The 16857-nt window shown below is 47.7% G+C and overlaps 1 protein-coding gene across 2 annotated transcripts in view; it reads right to left on the reverse strand.

The window, feature by feature from the left end:
* Positions 1-383: 383 nt before the first annotated feature.
* Dusp29 (dual specificity phosphatase 29) overlaps positions 384-16857 on the reverse strand; it is a 37312-nt gene continuing 20838 nt past the window's right edge. For both annotated transcript variants that reach the window (XM_034497412.2, XM_076931232.1), the window contains 2 exons: positions 10508-10728; positions 384-979 (listed from right to left, as the gene is read on the reverse strand). In XM_034497412.2, coding sequence (XP_034353303.1) covers positions 750-979; positions 10508-10728 — 451 coding nt within the window. In that variant the 3' untranslated portion in view covers positions 384-749. The remainder of the gene's footprint in view (positions 980-10507; positions 10729-16857) is intronic.

Below are 16857 nucleotides of genomic sequence, written 5' to 3' on the forward strand. Positions count from 1 at the left end.
GAGGGTGTAAGTAAAAACAAACCTCCCTGTTACCTTACTGGAGCCAAAGGGAAAGGAGCGTTCTGGTCCCCTAAAAATAAGTGTCCGGCCTCTCCTTTTCTCCCAGATTGTAAAGTTACACTCTTCCTTGTCCAAATTTACCACAACTCACTTGGGTGATGGCAGCTCTGGTTGTGATGCAAGGAAAGGCCATTTCTGTACAGGGGCTCAGGACGCCACGCCCACCCCTGCCAGGCACATGCGCACTGGCCGCCACTGAAAAAGAACCGTGGGTCCTCCTTAGGCTTTCTCTTAAGTTTTAAGGCTGGTCCTGTAACACAGCTTACCAGGCAATTTTCTGTGATTAAAAAAAAGAAGAAGAAGACGAAGCTCTATTTTTTTAAAGTTATGTTTTTATAAGAACGTGATTTTTTCTTTTCTGAGCCAAACATTTAATCGCAACACAGTGCCCACACAGTTAAAAAAACAAAACAAAACAGCCCAAACAAACAACCCTTTTTTGCTTCCAACTTAAAGGACAGGAGACTGAAGAGCGGTACCTTTTCCTTACCCAGTTCCCCCTGCAGCTGACTTGACCCACCATGAGGCAAAGAACTAGACTCGGAGAAGACAGCGGCCATCCTCCCTGCTGCGCCCAGCCTTTGGTTTCACTGTCTCATCTCCATGACCAACAAAGCCTCAGTGCAGACGGTGCAGACTGGCTTTCCGCTCTGAGTGCCAGGGTCTCTGATCCTACCTGAGGAGGCTTCCTACAGCCCTAGCTCACTGTCCCCGGTCCCGGCCTGTCGCCGCTGCTTCACTAGCTGCTTGTCCAGCTCTCGGAGCTGCTTCAGGAAGCCCCGGTTGGGCAGGACACAGCGGTTCTTAGCCACTTGTTGAATGGCGTCCACCAAAGTCATGTTCTTGTGGATCATCAGGTAGGCCAGGACCAGAGTTGCTGACCGGCTTCGGCCCATGGCACAGTGAACCAGGATCTTACCTGCAGGTGGAGGGGACAGGAAAGCCAGCGCTGAACGGGACGGAGTTCCTCAACCCACATTTATTCTGTTGCCCTCAGTTTGGCTTGGACCACAGCCCCCCTCCCCCATCAGCAAAATGGGGACACAGTCACTTGGCTCTTTCATAGGGGTGTTGGGAATGCAGTTTCTGTATACCACACTTGTTTGCTGATCGGCACATGATAGGATTGGTAAAAGGCAGATGTTACAACTCTTGCTAAAAGAAGGCGCCAAAGTTTCTTCGAGATGGCCCATCTCCATGCCTCAGAGAGTAGCCTCCTGGAAGCGTTCATCTGTTTTAATATTTATTCAGTCATGTTTAGCATGGTTCAAATATCAAAACATACCCCAAGAGACTGAGTGGGAGACCTCTCTCTCTCTCTCTCTCTCTCTCTCTCTCTCTCTCTCTCTCTCTCTCTCTCTCACACACACACACACACACACACACACACACACACACACACTGGGTTCCTTGACTCTCCAGAGCAACAGGTGCTCCTACCCTTTAATCTCCTCTTCCAGAAAAGAATCTGCCAGAAGAGTGTCCCCTTTACTGTACTTCACGCTCGCCTCCTCCACTCCCCTCCCTTTTGCTTCTACTGTGGATGGAAACCAGGGTCTTACCCCTGCCAGACAGGCATTGAACTACTAGCAGCCTTTCAAAACCCTTTCCTATATCTTGCTTATTTCGTTAACAGTTTACATTTGAGATCGCTACACATCAGTATATAAATAGCTCTCTTTTCTTTCTTTCTTAAGCACCCTCCCACCCCATGCTGGGAATAAAACCCAAGACCTTACACATGCAAGACAAACATCCTCCGGTGACATCCCCAGCAAAAAAAAAAAAAAAAAAAAAAAAAAAAAAAAAAAAAAAAAAAAGCTATCTTCAAAGCATAAACCTTCCTTTCTTCTCTTTTCCGATGCTAGGGATCAGATCCAGGACCGTATATGTGTGCAATACCTGTCATTCCACTGAGCTAGTCTCCTGGCCTTTGCAAGTAAATATTTTGAAACTACTGGTTTGTTTGTTTGTTTGTTTGGACAGAGTTTCCTGTGTAACCCAGAATGTTCTCAAACTCAACATCCTCCTACCTCAGTCTCTCAAGTGCCAGGATTAAACAGTTTAAGCAGAATGCAGGGCGGATCCCAGAGATGAGCTGCAATGACCAGCCCATCTTTGCACTGACAGTGAAGGTAAAAGCATGTGTACCCTTTTTCCCTATGTAACATCGCTGGCTTTGACGCTGAATCTGCCAGAGCTCCCACCGCCCCCAAAGGCCTTCGTGAAGTCTGGGCTCAGGACACATGAGAGTCGGCTGACTTGCAGACATGAGACCTAGACTCCCTTCTGCTGCTGACTGCCAACTGGGTGACAAATGAAAAAGCTACTCAGCCAGCCTCGCAAGCCTCAGTTTCCTTAGCTGACAAGTGGAGGGGCAGAATCAGATCAGATCAGTAGTGTAAAACCAATTTAGAAAAATATCCTGTGGTCATGGGTCAGGCTTTCAAATAGTGAAAGCACTTTTACTGTGATCTGTGCCAGAGGCATGGCATGAACATCCCACCAACTGAAACCAACTGTCCCACACTAGTTCTGGAGGAGTTTTGGTGGTGTGGATTGGTTTGGTTTTGTTTTAGATGGGGTCCTATGTGTAACAGGGTGGCCTTGAATCCACCATGTACCTCAGAATATTTTCAACCTCCTGGTCCTTCTGCCTCCACCTGCAGGGTTCTGGGATTCTGGGTATGCATCACCTTACCCTAATAGAACCTGGATACAATGGACTCTTTTGGCAGTGTTTGCATACATGCTGACTCAGTCCTTGTCACATTCACAAAGACAATGATGCTTTAGTACGAACAATGTCACAGGCACCAAATATGCAAATAATCATTGCTATGTCACCACACACTGGGGAGGGTGTAGGCGATTCCCTTAAGAATGTCTTCAAGTGAGACAGTAAAAATGATGTACAAACACCCAGGTACCTCAGTTCTCCACTTGGTGGCGCTCTAGAGCCCACCCAGTACACCCACTGGCCGGGTCTCATTTCAGCTTTGACTTAACCCTTGATATTGTTGTCCCTGCTTTGAGATGGAGAGACAGGTTCAGTGGGTCCAGCGTCTTGCCAGAGGTCACTCACAATGCAGACGCCAGAGGAAGAAGGCCCGCACAGTGTGCCACTGTGCTCTGAAGTTTGGCTCTCTGCTTGCTCCCCGTGGTGGCCGTTTCTTACGGCTGTGGGACTCTGATGTTCAGCTGGCTAAGGTGTCTGTTGCTGTGTGACCGAAGTGCTGCCTGTCTTTCTGCCTCTCAGCCCGAGAGATAAACAGGAAGTTGTCTGTGGATAGTTTCTGCATGGTCATAGATCTTGGTCCTTTTTAGCTCTCCCTTCTTCATGGGACCAAGCCCAGGCAAGATCAAGAAGCCAAGACAACATTAAAAAAAAATGAAAGAATCCCCACGCAGTAAGCATGTTAGTTCTATTCTCACTCCAAGTGGGGTGGGAAGGCCTGTGCCCCATGACCGGTGGCAAGGACAACTAAGGGGTTGGGAGGTGGCTAGCACAGAGGTGCCCTCCAACTCCTCACAAGTAATGCCTTTCTCTGTCTACCCCAGCCAGCAAGGAGGGCAGGAAGCAACCCCCAGTGTTATTAAAGGGGGCACTGGTCCACACTTTCATCCAGCAGGACCATCCAAGCAGATGAACATCTACCTCTGGTGTTCTAATCCCAATGGAGTATTCCAGAGAGAAGTTAGCTGCCTGGCCTCTGGCCAGCTCTGCTGATAACTGATGTGTTTCTTCCTCTCCTGTCAAAACTAAACACTTGTAACAGATGAATGCTGTAACCCATTAAGCTTTTGGGGAGCCTGAAGCCTGTGGAGAGAAGGTAGAGGGGAAGAAGACAGGGAAGGAAGATGGAGAGGAGGGAGTAAAAAGAAAAAACAAGGGGGGTGGGAAGGAGAGAAGGGGGCTCTCAACTCTGCTGGAGCTCTTGGAGCCAAATGTGGTTCTCATTAATGCTGTCAGACTGGAGAAAGAGGCCCACTTCCCTAGGGCAAGAGCTAGTTGTTCTCTGGAGGGCTCAGGTGCCCCTGGGCCCCACCAATTTCCTTTCACCAGAACCTCAAGGTCCTGTTCCCTCTTGGCTCTGGGGCTCTGTCAAGTCCCACTGTGAAGGCCACGTTGGTAATGGAGAACAGGGGCAGTGAGGGAGGCCTGTTCCCAGTCCTTGCCTGAACTTCAAGAAACCAGGAGGGTCTATGGCCTTGACACCAGCCCCTGCAGGGTCCTGAGGTAAGGGAGATCTGTCAGGACCGTTTCCTGGTTCAATTCATAGCTGACTCCTAGGTAACTTCAATTACCCTGGACATTCTTCTGGGTGCTTTATGGATTGTTTGTTTATGTGCTTTTGAGACAGGGTCCTGCAGCATCTCTGAGGCCTGGCCTTGCACTCTCAGTCTTCCTGCTTCAGCCTCCCTGGATGGCTAGAGTCACAGGTGTGCACACGATGCTTAGTGCCTGTGCACTTCACATAGTTTATTGTCAGTTCTCACAACTACCCGGTGCCTTCAGTCAAACCATCATTGCCATTCCACAGATGAGGTCACTGAAGGATATGCAGGGAAATGGCTTGTCCCAGTCACATGGCCAGTAAATGGCAGACCATGCTCCAAGCACAGGCAGTGTGACATTGAAACCCAGAACTGCTCTGTACCCACTGCCAGTGTGAGCCAGATAAAGGTTTTACAAATAATATGTCCCTTTGCTGCATGCAATTTGCGCAATTATTTTCTATTCTTTCTAATCTATTCAATTAAAAAAGCAGAAAAGACACAGTGGGCGTATCCACCGTTTTGATTTTATGACCCACTGATAGGTTGCAAATTATGTCTGAAAAATGCTGGCTTCAGTAAAATATTTGCCAGAAGGAGAGATGCCACCATTGTATGGAGAAAGTCTAAATTCAGGATTTCTAATGAATCTACCTGGGCATGGTGCTCTCACCTATAAGGCCGAGGCATCAGGGTTATCATGAATTCGAGGTTGGAGGCCAGCTTGGAGTAAAATCTTATCTCAAAATTAACTTTCGAAGACTCTACCGCATCCAACTACTTGTTTTTAGTGGTGACCAAATGGTGAGCTTCTGTTACTCAAATCAGATGTATCAGGAGCCCGTGGGATGGCTCTCTGGGTGAAACTGCTTCCTGGGCAAGCTGGTGACCTGAGCCCATTTCTAGAACCCACTTGGAAGACAGAAAGAATCAATGCCTGCAAATTGTCCTCTGAGTTCTATAGGTGTGTGGTGTGCACACAAACACATCCTCCTCCTCCTCTTCTTCTTCCTCCTCCTCCTCTTCCTCCTCTTCTTCACAATTATCATCATCATCATCATCATCATCATCATCATCATCATCAAGACAGACCTGTCAAGCCTGTGACCCACAGACCTACCTCCTGTCCAGGCTTAATGTGTACCTTCATCAGTGCCACCTTCCTTCCCTGGTTCTAGGGACTGCCCTTGCATTCACTGCCTTGGAAGTGGCTTTTCTCAGCAGTGCATACAGGGAGGGAGAGTTCCTGTTCCATCCTGGACAGATATGGGGATGTAGAGGTCCTCAGAGAATGAGGACAAGGTGTGAATCCAACAGAAAGGAAGGGGACCTTAAAACACTTGGGGATAATCTGGCCTGGCTGAAACTTAGATGCCCCAGAGAACCAAATTCCTGCCGGAAAGATGATTTTATCTATATAATCATACCCACTTGGTCTGGTGTGTGTGTGTGTGTATGTATGAGTGTGTCTGTGTATGTCTCTGTGTGTGTGTGTGTCTGTGTGTGTATATATAAGTGTGTGTGTCTGTGTGTGTGTGTATGTGTGTGTATGTATGAGTGTATGTGTATGTATGTGTATGTATCTGTGTGTGTGTGTGTGTGTGTGTGTGTGTCTGTGTAGGCCAGAGGATAACCTCAGATGTCGTTCCTCAGGCACTGTTTACTTTGTTTTTTGTAACAAGGTCTCTCACTGGCATGGACCCTGCTAGTAGACTAGGCTGGTTACAAACCCCAGGGATCAGCCTCCCTTGTCTGGCTTTTGTTTGCTTGTTCATGTGGGGTCTCCCATGATCTGAGATCCTTGTGCTTCTGCTGCAAGCACTATTCCAACTGAGCTGATCTCACAGCCTAGATTTTATTTTCTAAAACTATTTATTTATTTATCCTGAGATGGGGTCTCACTATGTAGCTGTGGCTGGCCTGGACCTTGCTGTGTAGACTTAGGCTGGCCTCAAACTCACAGAGATCCATCTGCCTCTGCCTCTTGAGTGCTGGGATTTCCTTCTTTGTTGCTGAGAGTGCTGGACACGCAAACCAAGGCTAAGGAAATGTTACACCATTGAGCAGCATTTTCGGGCTCTGGAATAGATTTTATAATGGCCTCAAAAGTAGGCTGGATCCTGTTTAAGACAAAGAACGGAGTCGGGTGGTGATGGCACATGCCTTTAATCCCGGTACTTGGAAGGCAAAGACAGACAGATCTCTGAGTTAGAGGCCAGCCTGGTCTATAGACCCAATTCCAGGATAGCCAGGGCTGTGACACAGAGAAATCCTTTCTCCAAAAACTGGGGGGGGGGGGGGGGGGAGGGGGGGGAGGGGGGAGATAAGAAAAAGACAAAGAATGACTGACAGGCAAGCTGTGATACTGAAACTCGACCTTCCCAGCTCCTGATGGCTGGCGTTTCCTAGGAGATTTCATTAAACTAGATGTTCCCAAGCTCCCATGAGCATCCATGCTCCGCTCTGGGGCAGCATTTTGTCAGTTCTTTCCCCAGTGAAGAAGGATGAGTTCACTTGTGTCAGATCCTATAGCCAGCTGGCTTTGTCTCCCCTTCCATGATATTTGGTGACCTCTTAAATAGCACAGTCACCAAAGAGATATTCACATTAAGGACAAAAGACTCTCTCCTGGGGGGGGGGGGGAGGAAGGGGCTCCTCCTTGGCTTGTGAGTGTTGCCCCTGGTTAGTTCTGTGACCCTGGGCACACCACCTGGCTTTGCAGAGTCTGTTTTCTCAGCTACCAGGCAAGATAACAGACTGAGTTATGGACCCAATCTTTCCACCATGATGAAGGTTTCCTAGTTCTTTATAAAGGTCAAATTGGCACAAAGTGGGGGAAGGAGTCGACCCCAGAGGCTGATGACAGGCTGCGAGTTTAACTCCACAGCACACTACAGCAGGGGTTTCTTCAACAAGAAACTGAGTGCAGTGGTATAAACCTGTAACCCCAGCACCCAGGATGAGGCAGGGGGATCCTGAACTCTAGGATAGCCGGGGCTACTTAACAAGACCCTGTGTCAAACAAACAAAATAACAAATGAAAAAGGGAAAAAATTAAAATAAAAAAAAAAACCCAGGAGATGTAGGGACCCAAGTTCATTCCCAGTGTTAAGAAGAAGAAGGAGAAGAAGAGAAAGAAAACAAAAAAGAAAAAAAACTAATTCAAAAAGAGCTGGCAGTGAGGGGCAGGGGACAGGTGGTTATTTTAGGTTAGCACTTGCCAACAAAGGGCAAGAAAGGCAAGAGGGAGGGAAGAAGGAAAGGCCTGCCTTTGCGCCAGACTGTCTATCAACACCTCTTATGTCAGGAGTATAATAGGAAACATGCGACCAGGTCTGGCTCAGAAATCCCACAGCAGTGTCCCTTGGTTCCCCAGTGCATGACTAGACAAGGATCAGGCCATCTCCTGCATGTGGCCGGCGGGCCAAACACCTGTCACCCGCATCTCCTGGAGTCTGTGGCAATGCTGGAGCTGAGCTAACTAGCCTTCTCTTTTGTTCCTCTGCCCACTCAGGACACAGATGACAAGCAGATGACCCTGCTACTCTTGTTTGCCCTCTGACAGCACTTTAAAACGTGAGCAATCTGACAGAACAATCCAGACTGGAGGTTTTTCCTGAAAAGTCAGACACTCTGCCATACTGGCACGGATTCTCCTCAGAAACACTGCCGTGGGGGGGAGGGGGTGGCAGAGGGGGTGAACAAGCAGCCGCAGCCTTCAAAGGAGACACGGGACTGTCTTCACCCCAAACCTCCATCCCGCTGCCTCACAAGCACAAGCTGCCGGCAACATTCATTCGTGGGGATGCTGGGTTCTGAAGGGCTGACATTTCAGGCCCTGGCTTGGGGAAGTCTTTAGACATTCCAAATTCAAAAGTCACTGAGAATGGAGCCCGATCCCCCCACGATGGCCAGTGTGGAGCTCAGTTTTCTAATACCAGCCAGCTTAATCGACACACTTGACCCATCTGTTCTGTTTCCTGTGCACTCTCTGACGTCAGTATATGCTCTTCCCTCTTGACCCATCCTTTACCGTGAGCTTTCACGAACCGCTCACGCACCAGCCTGATACTTTCTTACTGATGTGATCCTGCCGAACAGGCCTTGAACACCCGACTCCTGAGCCCGAATCTTTGCCGATTTGGCAGTGAGGCGGCTTCTTAAACAGTGTGCCAGGGTCCTGAGACAAGCTTTCATGTGAGTATATCAGACAAGTTCAAAGTCGGAATGCCTTTTTCTCTCCCTCTTTTTTTCTTTTAGGATTGGAGACTTTATGATGATGAGGTGCACATGCTGGCATAGTTACATGCTTCGCCGTGCACAGCCTCTCTCTACCAAGTGCATTCGTGGGTCTCCTGCACCCCAGGTTCCATGCCAAGAGCTTTATGTATTCTGCTGCTGCTCCTCATTATAGCTGCTCAAGGTAAATATTTTCATCACTGGAGGAATCACATCATTACTGAGTTTTGTGATGAAAAGCTAAACCCAGCCTTGTCTTCCTCAAGGCCTGCCAGGCCCCTTCCATTAAGAGGGAGTTCTAAGACATAAAAATGGCAACCGAGCACATGAAACAGATACCAAAGGGCTGGATTGCTGCACAACATCACACACACACACACACACACACACACACACACACACACACACACAAAAACAATATGTTTTCAGTTAACTTCAAATACAGTGAGGTGAATTTTACTTCATGGAGATGAATCAGAGTCTGGTTGCTCTTTTTTGATCCTGTGTGGAAACTCAGAATGTACGGAATACAAGAGATGGTCCATAAATAGACTCATTAAAGGACAGGTCAAAAATGATACATCCTCTGATTCAAGCACACCGACTCTGCGCGTGGTTTCCAGTGGCAAAGTGTCCTCTGAGCCAGAATGGTGACAAATTTTGTGGGTGGCTATGGCTGGTCAAGGAGCCAAGAGCCACCATAGCCATCAAGGTCTACATCTGGCAGACTTGGCGCAGGCCTAGCCCTAGGTTGCAAGTTCCTGAAGCAGGTCAGTCGGTCAGCGAGCCTTGTAATCCCAACCTCTTGTGGCAAGAAAGGCCTCTGGTAACCCGATCCCGAGTTAAGTGGTGATTCAGAAAGGGGCATGACAAGAGGCTGAAGTCAGAGCACAGATTAGGGAGGCCATGTCCCTTGCACCTCGGCGGAATGTGCTGAAGTGTACCCAGTCTTACTCATGGTGCATACCCAAGCTGTGCCCTTCCCTCCAAAATAGCCTTGTAGCTACCTTGGCGTGAGAGCAGTCAAAACTGGATTTAGTGGGCAAGGACTAGGACTTTGACTCAACAGATGGACCAGTGGCATCAGGATACTGGGACTCTGGGTGCAAAACCCACATTCTTATTATATTGGGCCCTCCACTTTTAAAAGGTAGGTATCTTAGAGAGTAGTTTGTGGGTGTGCTTGGTAAGTCTGTACATAGATTCTCAAGCAAGCCACTTCCTTAAACGTTTTCTGGCATTGAAGCCTTAGGTTCTAGTCAAGTTTGGGTCCAAGTGTGATTAGTGTTTTGGCTACAGTTCACAGTTTTGAGGGGTTCCAGACCACCCTGGCCTTTCTTTAAATTTTTTTGGTTTTCCAAGATATGGTTTCTCTGTGTATCCCTGATTGTTCTGAACTCACTCTGTAGACCAGGCTGGCCTCGAACGCACAGAGATCTGCCTGCCTCTGCCTCCTGAGTGTTAGGATTAAAGGCATGCACCGCTCTCCCCATGCTCTGCCCAGGCTCACCCTGGCCTTTTTAAGGGTGCTTGTTCCCAACACCGGATATCAAGCCTGACCCCCACCAGCAACACATATGGCTAAACAGTTTGTTCAGCCAATCCCTGCCGACAATCCTCAGCCCCAGTGCACCAGGTTTGAGAATCACTTTCTTGTAGATCCTGCTTCGGACCCATTGGGACAGGGACCGGTTGACAGAAGCCAGGCTTCTCCCTGGGACGGGGACTATGTATGGGGGCAGGACTTCTCAGAAGGGAATGGATAGCATGCCTTGAGGCGTGACCTGGCAGGGCGTAGGAAAAGCGTGGGCGGGAGGGGGTGGAGCCTCGGCTTAGGGGGTTGTACTCTGTCTGGGGGCGGGGCCTGGTGGGTGGGGTTTCAGTCTGGGGGTGGGGCCTTGGCAGGACCCGGTAGGAGAGAGTCTCTTACTGTGGTCGTCTCGAAGCGCGGAGTCGATGAAGGCCGCAGCTGAGTAGAAAAAGATGCTGAGGTCGAAGGTGGGCACGTCGTCGGCCTCGACGCCGTGGTACTCGATGGCCATGTCTCGGTAGTAGTCCGGCCCGGTGTCCACATTCCAGCGGCCGTGCGCGGCGTTCAGCACGTGCGTGAAACCCGCCTTCTGCAGCCCATAGCGGTCCAGCGCCGTGGCCCTGGGCGCAGGGAGAAGGATCGGTCGGTGGACGCCGCGCGCTTCGGGTGGTGCACGGCTTTCTACGCGGGACCCTATAATCGCAGGGCGATTACAAGCAAAGACCCAAAGCAGCGCTCTTCCTGAGCCCCAGGCCTCTGGATACCGTTTCGTTCTCTGACTATGAGAAATCTAACCCCCTCTGGGTAGGCGCAGCCTGGGCATTTGCTCTTTCCCTTTGGATCATTCACCTAATTCCACACCTGCCAGATCTCCCCAGACGCAACTGAAACAATCTGTTCATCTGAGCTTGCTTCACAGAGCCCCCGGGAGAACCTTTAAAAGAGGCCTCTATTTTTGAAGCTTCCAAACATTTATGGGTTTGGAGGTCTTAGCTGGGAAAAATGGCTTCAAACCGGTGGTTCAGAGGATTTCCTTGGGATTGGATAGAATTTTTGAATTAATGCTGACAGGGTTGGAGGACACAATATGGATGGGGACTAATTGCTTTGTGGAGCCCTTTGCCTAGCTGAGCCTTCGTTGTTCTTAGAAGCTACTTCTAACCCAGGTGAGAGTCTAGGCTTTCAGCAGAATTTCTAGGAACAACAACAACAACAACAAGTTGCTGTGGCTGGAGAGATGGCTCAGCGGTTAAGAGCACTGACTGTTCTACCAGAGGTCCTGAGTTCAATTCCCAGCCACCACATGGTGGCTCACATCTGTAATGGGATCTGATGCCTTCTCCTGGTGTGTCTGAAGACAACTACAGTATATTCACATATATGAAATAAATAAATTTTTTTTTAAAGTTGCTTTGAGGTAGTTAGCTTGGAACAGCTAAACACAAAGGCTGTTGGCTAGAGTATCAGAGGAAGCAGTTATTCCCAGAGGGAGTGTTGGGGGTTCCTGGTGGAGAGACACCTTTAAATCTACCCTGCTACAAGGGTGAGCATGTGTTCACTATAAGGGTCAACATTTAATGAGGAGAGGACGGTGAGTGAGGCAGGCCATGTCAAGGAAACGCCACAAACTAAGGTGTGAAGGCTGGGGGTGACAGAGGAAACCTCACAGTCTGTAGTTGATCATTTATCCCCATAATGATATAGAGTCTATGATGTGCTGATGGGAACAGAAGGGAACAGGTTGATCAAGCCAAGACCTGGGGGACTTGGGGATAAGGGAGGAGGGTGGACTTCAGTTCTAATGGGAGCAAACAGCAAATGAACAAATAGGAGCTGTGGAGAAACTAAGGCCACATGGCACAACACAGGGAAGCCACGGGCTATATTTGGAAAGATGTGTAGCAGAGGCCTCTCTGGGGAGGCGGCATCGGAGTAAGGTGGGAAGCAAACTGGGGTGAGAGTGTCATCCAGGCTAAAGGAACGGGCAAGTGGTAAGAATGGGAAGGCTACCAATGCAGCTGAAGGGATGAGGGGGTAGGGTGGGCCACCAAGAAGAGGAGTCTGGAAAGATAGTTTAAGATATGGGTAAGCATTTCATTTGTTTAAAAGATCAGTTTGGTTGACCTATAGAGAAGGATGCCAGGGGAATGAAAAGCAGAAGCAAGAAAAGTCTGTTGGAGGGTAGTGGTGTTGTATAAGCAAGAGAGGGAGGCTTGGACTGGGATGATGTCTCAGCAGACTGACTGGGAGAGGAGGAGGGGACCAGACTGTATGATGAGGAGAAGAGAAGAGGGGAGGAGAGAAGAGAAGAGGGGAGGAGAAAAGAAAAGAGGGGAGGAGAGAAGAGGAGAGGAGAGGAAAAGAGAGGAGAGAGGAGAGGAAGATTTGAAGGGGATATAGTTTTTTGTCTTAGAAAAACTTGGATGTCAGGATCAGTATTTGGGGGGAGGTGTCAAAGAGAACTATCGTCAGTGTTTTAAGAGTGTATAGGGTTTGGCATGAATAAGCCATCTTTGGGCTGGAGAGATGGCTCAGTGGTTAAGAGCACTGACTGCTCTTCTAGAGGTCCTGAGTTCAGTTCCCAGCAACCACATGGTGGCTCACAACCATCTGTAATGGGATCTGATACCCTCTTCTGGTGTGTCTAACAGCTATAGTGTACTCTTATACATAAAATAAATAAATCTTTAAAAGAAAAGAAAAGAAAAGATGTCTTTCAGTAGCACAAAGACCAGCCTACTGCTCAAGGAAGGGTAACAAGGTGTCAGACCTTTAAATTAGAGTGCCAAAGGAGCATTATGCTTCCTTTGAAGATCCACACTATTCTAAGTTGATCTGTGGCAGTGATAAATACAATTATCAAAAGCAACTTGGTGAGGAAAGGGTTGAATTGCATTTACAGGTTAGAATCCATCATCAAGGGAAGCCAGAGCAAGAGCTTAAGACAGGAATCTGAGGCAGGAACTAAAGCAGAGACCATGGAGGAATCCCAGGCTCACAAGTCCGCTACTTTCCTTGTATCAGCCTAGGGATGGTACCAACCACAGTGGCCCTCCTACCCCTGTCAGTTAGCCATCAGGAAAATGCTACCACAGATACCCCCACAGGACAGGCTAGTGGAGGCAAAGCCTTGATAGAGAGTCCCTTTTTCCTAGGTGTGTCAAGCTCACAACCAAGATTAGCCATCACACATAGTAAGGCTACGGGTAAAACGATGTGGACAGACACAACTATATTGGACAGGAGTAAGGACCAGCACCCTGGGGCAAGAGGAGCCTGACATCAGCAACACATGCCAACTCCTCTGCCAACAAGCCTCCGTCCCTCCTTAGTGTCCTTGTTCCCTGGAGAGGAACAGCAATGGAGTCTAGAGCTTGGGAAAGAGTTAAGCACAGGCACTGGACCTGTACAAAGATTTTTTCACAGAGCCTATAGGAGCTGTCTGTGTGTACAACCAGAGGCAGTGGATTATGCCTGTAATACCAACCCTTGGGAGACTGAGGCAGGGGGATTGTTACAAGTTCTAGGCCAGCCTGGACCAGAGTGAGGCCCTGTCTGAAACAAACCAATAGATAGATAGATAGATAGATAGATAGATAGATAGATAGATAGATAAATGGAGGTCCCGTTTGGTGTCATACATTTTTAATGCCAGCGTTTAGGAAGTAGATGTAGGTGGGTCTTTGTGATTTTGAGGCCAGCCAGCCTGGTCTAAAATAGTGAGTTCCATATTACCTAGGGCTGCATAGTGAGATCTTGTCCCCCCAAATAGAAGGCTTCATGGGGAGTTGAGGTCCCACAATCCCTCTCCCCAAGCTGCCCCTTGGTGCTGGCTTTCTGGCTGTAGAGCACATTCAACTTCCATCACTTTCCTTCAAAAGGCCTGTTTTTTTCGTCTTTCTTCTTGTCCCCAAATATATATACAACAAAGGTTACGCTTTGGGGACACAGATCTGCACTCAATTAAAGCCTCCAATAACTCGGCCTGTCTTGCTGGGTAGCAATCAGCTTCACTTTGAGGTTGAGCTCGGTGGAAAAATTAAAATTAACTGTCCTTGACAGGAAGCTCTAAACCCACCAGAAAAATGCTGCTCCTTCTGTGGTTGGCAACAGTCTCCACAGAATCCCATGGCGGTCTGAATGAATTGCAGTTTGCACTTTGATGCTTTGCGGGGGGATCAAGGATCAAGGGTAGATAGCATACTAGCTTAGGCTGGGTGACACCACTCCACTCACCCCGCCCAGCTGCCTTTGTGTGTAGGAAGAAGGGGCCCATCGGAGCTTCAGAGATAATAGTGTATCTAAGATCCGTTAGTTCTCAGGGCTCTAGGCCCCTGAGCTGGGCAGGGGATGGGGTGTATGGAGTGTGTGTGTGTGTGTGTGTGTGTGTGTGTGTGTGTTGTCCTCATACACCACTATGGGGGTTTCCCTCAGCTGGGAGTCAAGTTGAGACTTTGAAAGAGCACCTACAGTAGAATGGGAAATTTTACAAATACAAACTAGTACTTCCTAGACTGCAGACACCCTGTGTCCAGGTTCCAGTTGGGCAGGATGCCCAGCTCAGCAGTTACTGAAATTGGAGTGTGGGTGGAGGGTTACGTCTGGCACTGTGTTGTGTTTTGTTGTTGTTTTTAATTTGAGGGTCAGATGCATAATTGACTCAGATAAGTTACATAGGAAAGGAACCGAGAAATTCAAGGATGTTTTGAAGTGATGGGAACAAATCAAAGACCGAGTTTCTCTCTTCTGGGCCTCCTCTGATCATGGGGAAAGACTTCAGGGAACCAACTACAAACAGATTCAGGAATTTCTGTCTGGAGACTGGATGAGGAGGGACTGAGGAAGGGTCACAGTCAGTAAAGTGCTTGCCCAGAAAACAGGAGGATTGAGTCCAATTGATCGATTGATCGGCAGTGCCCGTGTGAAAGCTCAGCTCAGTGGCGTGCCTGTGCACCCAGCACTGGGACAGTAAAAGCAGAAGGAGAACCATTGGGTCCTGCTGGCCAGCTAGTCCAGCAGAACTGATGAGCTCCAGGGTCAGGGAGAGATCAGTCTCAAAACCCAAAGTGGACAAGGTAGAGCAGGACACGTGATATCTGTCTGTGGCATCCACATGTGCACATAAGAGCACCGCGTTCACCCTCCCACATGTGCACACATACATATAACATACAGGTGGACAGGCATGAAGATGTTCATACACAAAATAACTTAGATGATAAATCAGCCTTACTGTCTGGGTATTTTCTGAAAATCCTAGTTCTAAGCAATGTGTGTGTGATTTTTTTTTTAAATCACATGCCATCTGTTTCCAGAAATAGCATGCCCAACAAGAATATGAAAAATAAAACCCATATAAAAATTCACTAATCTTTCTGCCCCACTAAAGATAAAGATTATATTATTAGTCTTTTAATGTAGGATCTTCCAACTGTTTTTCTATGCATAGGTTTTTTTTTATAGAGGCATGTTTTTGATATAATGCCATACAGGCATACTTTTTATTTTCAATATTATAAATGAAACCTAACATCTCATATATGCTGCATGTGTGCTTTACCTCTGAGGAATCTCCTTGGCCCTCTTTTTAGTTTTTATTTTGAGACAGGGTCTCATTAAGTTGCCCAAGCTGACATTAAAGTCTCTCTGTAGCCCAGGCAGTTCTTGAACTTGTGATCCTTCTGCCTCCGCCTCCTGAGGATTACAGACCTGCTCCATCAGGCCTGATCTACACTTTGTTTTATTGTGCGTTGTCTTATTGTCCTTCAAAGATTATATATGTGTATGCCTGTTTGTGTGCATGCATGTGTCTGTGTGTCTATGTGTGAGCCTATGCATATGTGTGTATGCCTGCACATTCCATTCTTGTGTGTGTATGTATGTACATACATATGTATGTATGTATGTGTGTGTGCTTATGCCTATGTGTGTGTGTGTACTTGTGCATGTTATACATGTATGTGTGTGCTTGTGCATGTGTGCATGTATATGTGTGTGGATTGAACCCAAGGCCTCCAGCAAGAAGCCAAGCATATGTCCTATATACCTCTGAGCTATTCTCCCATGCTACATTATTTTATTTTATAGTTTGAGACACATGGCCACCCCACAGTAAGCTAAATCCATCACCCCATTTTTCCAACAGCTCAAATGACAGGAAGCATTGTTTAAGCAAAAATTAACTGAAAGATATACATTGTCCTATATAATGCTAGTGCTTAATAAACTAGTGGGTGTGCCCAACCTATAGCTTCATATGACCAAGGACAGCTATGAATATCCAACACAATAGCATAGATTTACTTAAACCATGAGTTTGTTTGTTTATAACTTGATTGCACAGTTCTCAAGATGACACTGTTGAGTGTCAAAAGGCTGACCCACTGGAGGGATGGCTCAGTGGTTAAGAGCATTAGCCACCCCTCCAGAGGACCCGGGTTTGGTTGCCAGTACCCACGTGGCAGTTCACACCTGTCTGTAAGTTCAGTTCCAGATTATCTGACTCCTTCTTCTGGCCTATGAGGGCACTACACACATGCAACACACCGATATACCTGCAGGCAAAACACCATACACAATAAATAAAAATAAAGTTAAAGTGTTCTCAAAAGGGGGGACTCTTTTGAGAACTTTTGGGCACACCGGATATGGGAGAGTGTAAAAGTGCTGGAGACCAAAGAATTAAAATAAATTGTTTTATTTTGATATTTACTGTGGTAGTTGGAGCCAGAGGTGTCTCCAAAAGACAT

The sequence above is a fragment of the Arvicanthis niloticus genome, chromosome 3, assembly GCF_011762505.2.
Source record: "Arvicanthis niloticus isolate mArvNil1 chromosome 3, mArvNil1.pat.X, whole genome shotgun sequence".
Taxonomy (NCBI): domain Eukaryota; kingdom Metazoa; phylum Chordata; class Mammalia; order Rodentia; family Muridae; genus Arvicanthis; species Arvicanthis niloticus.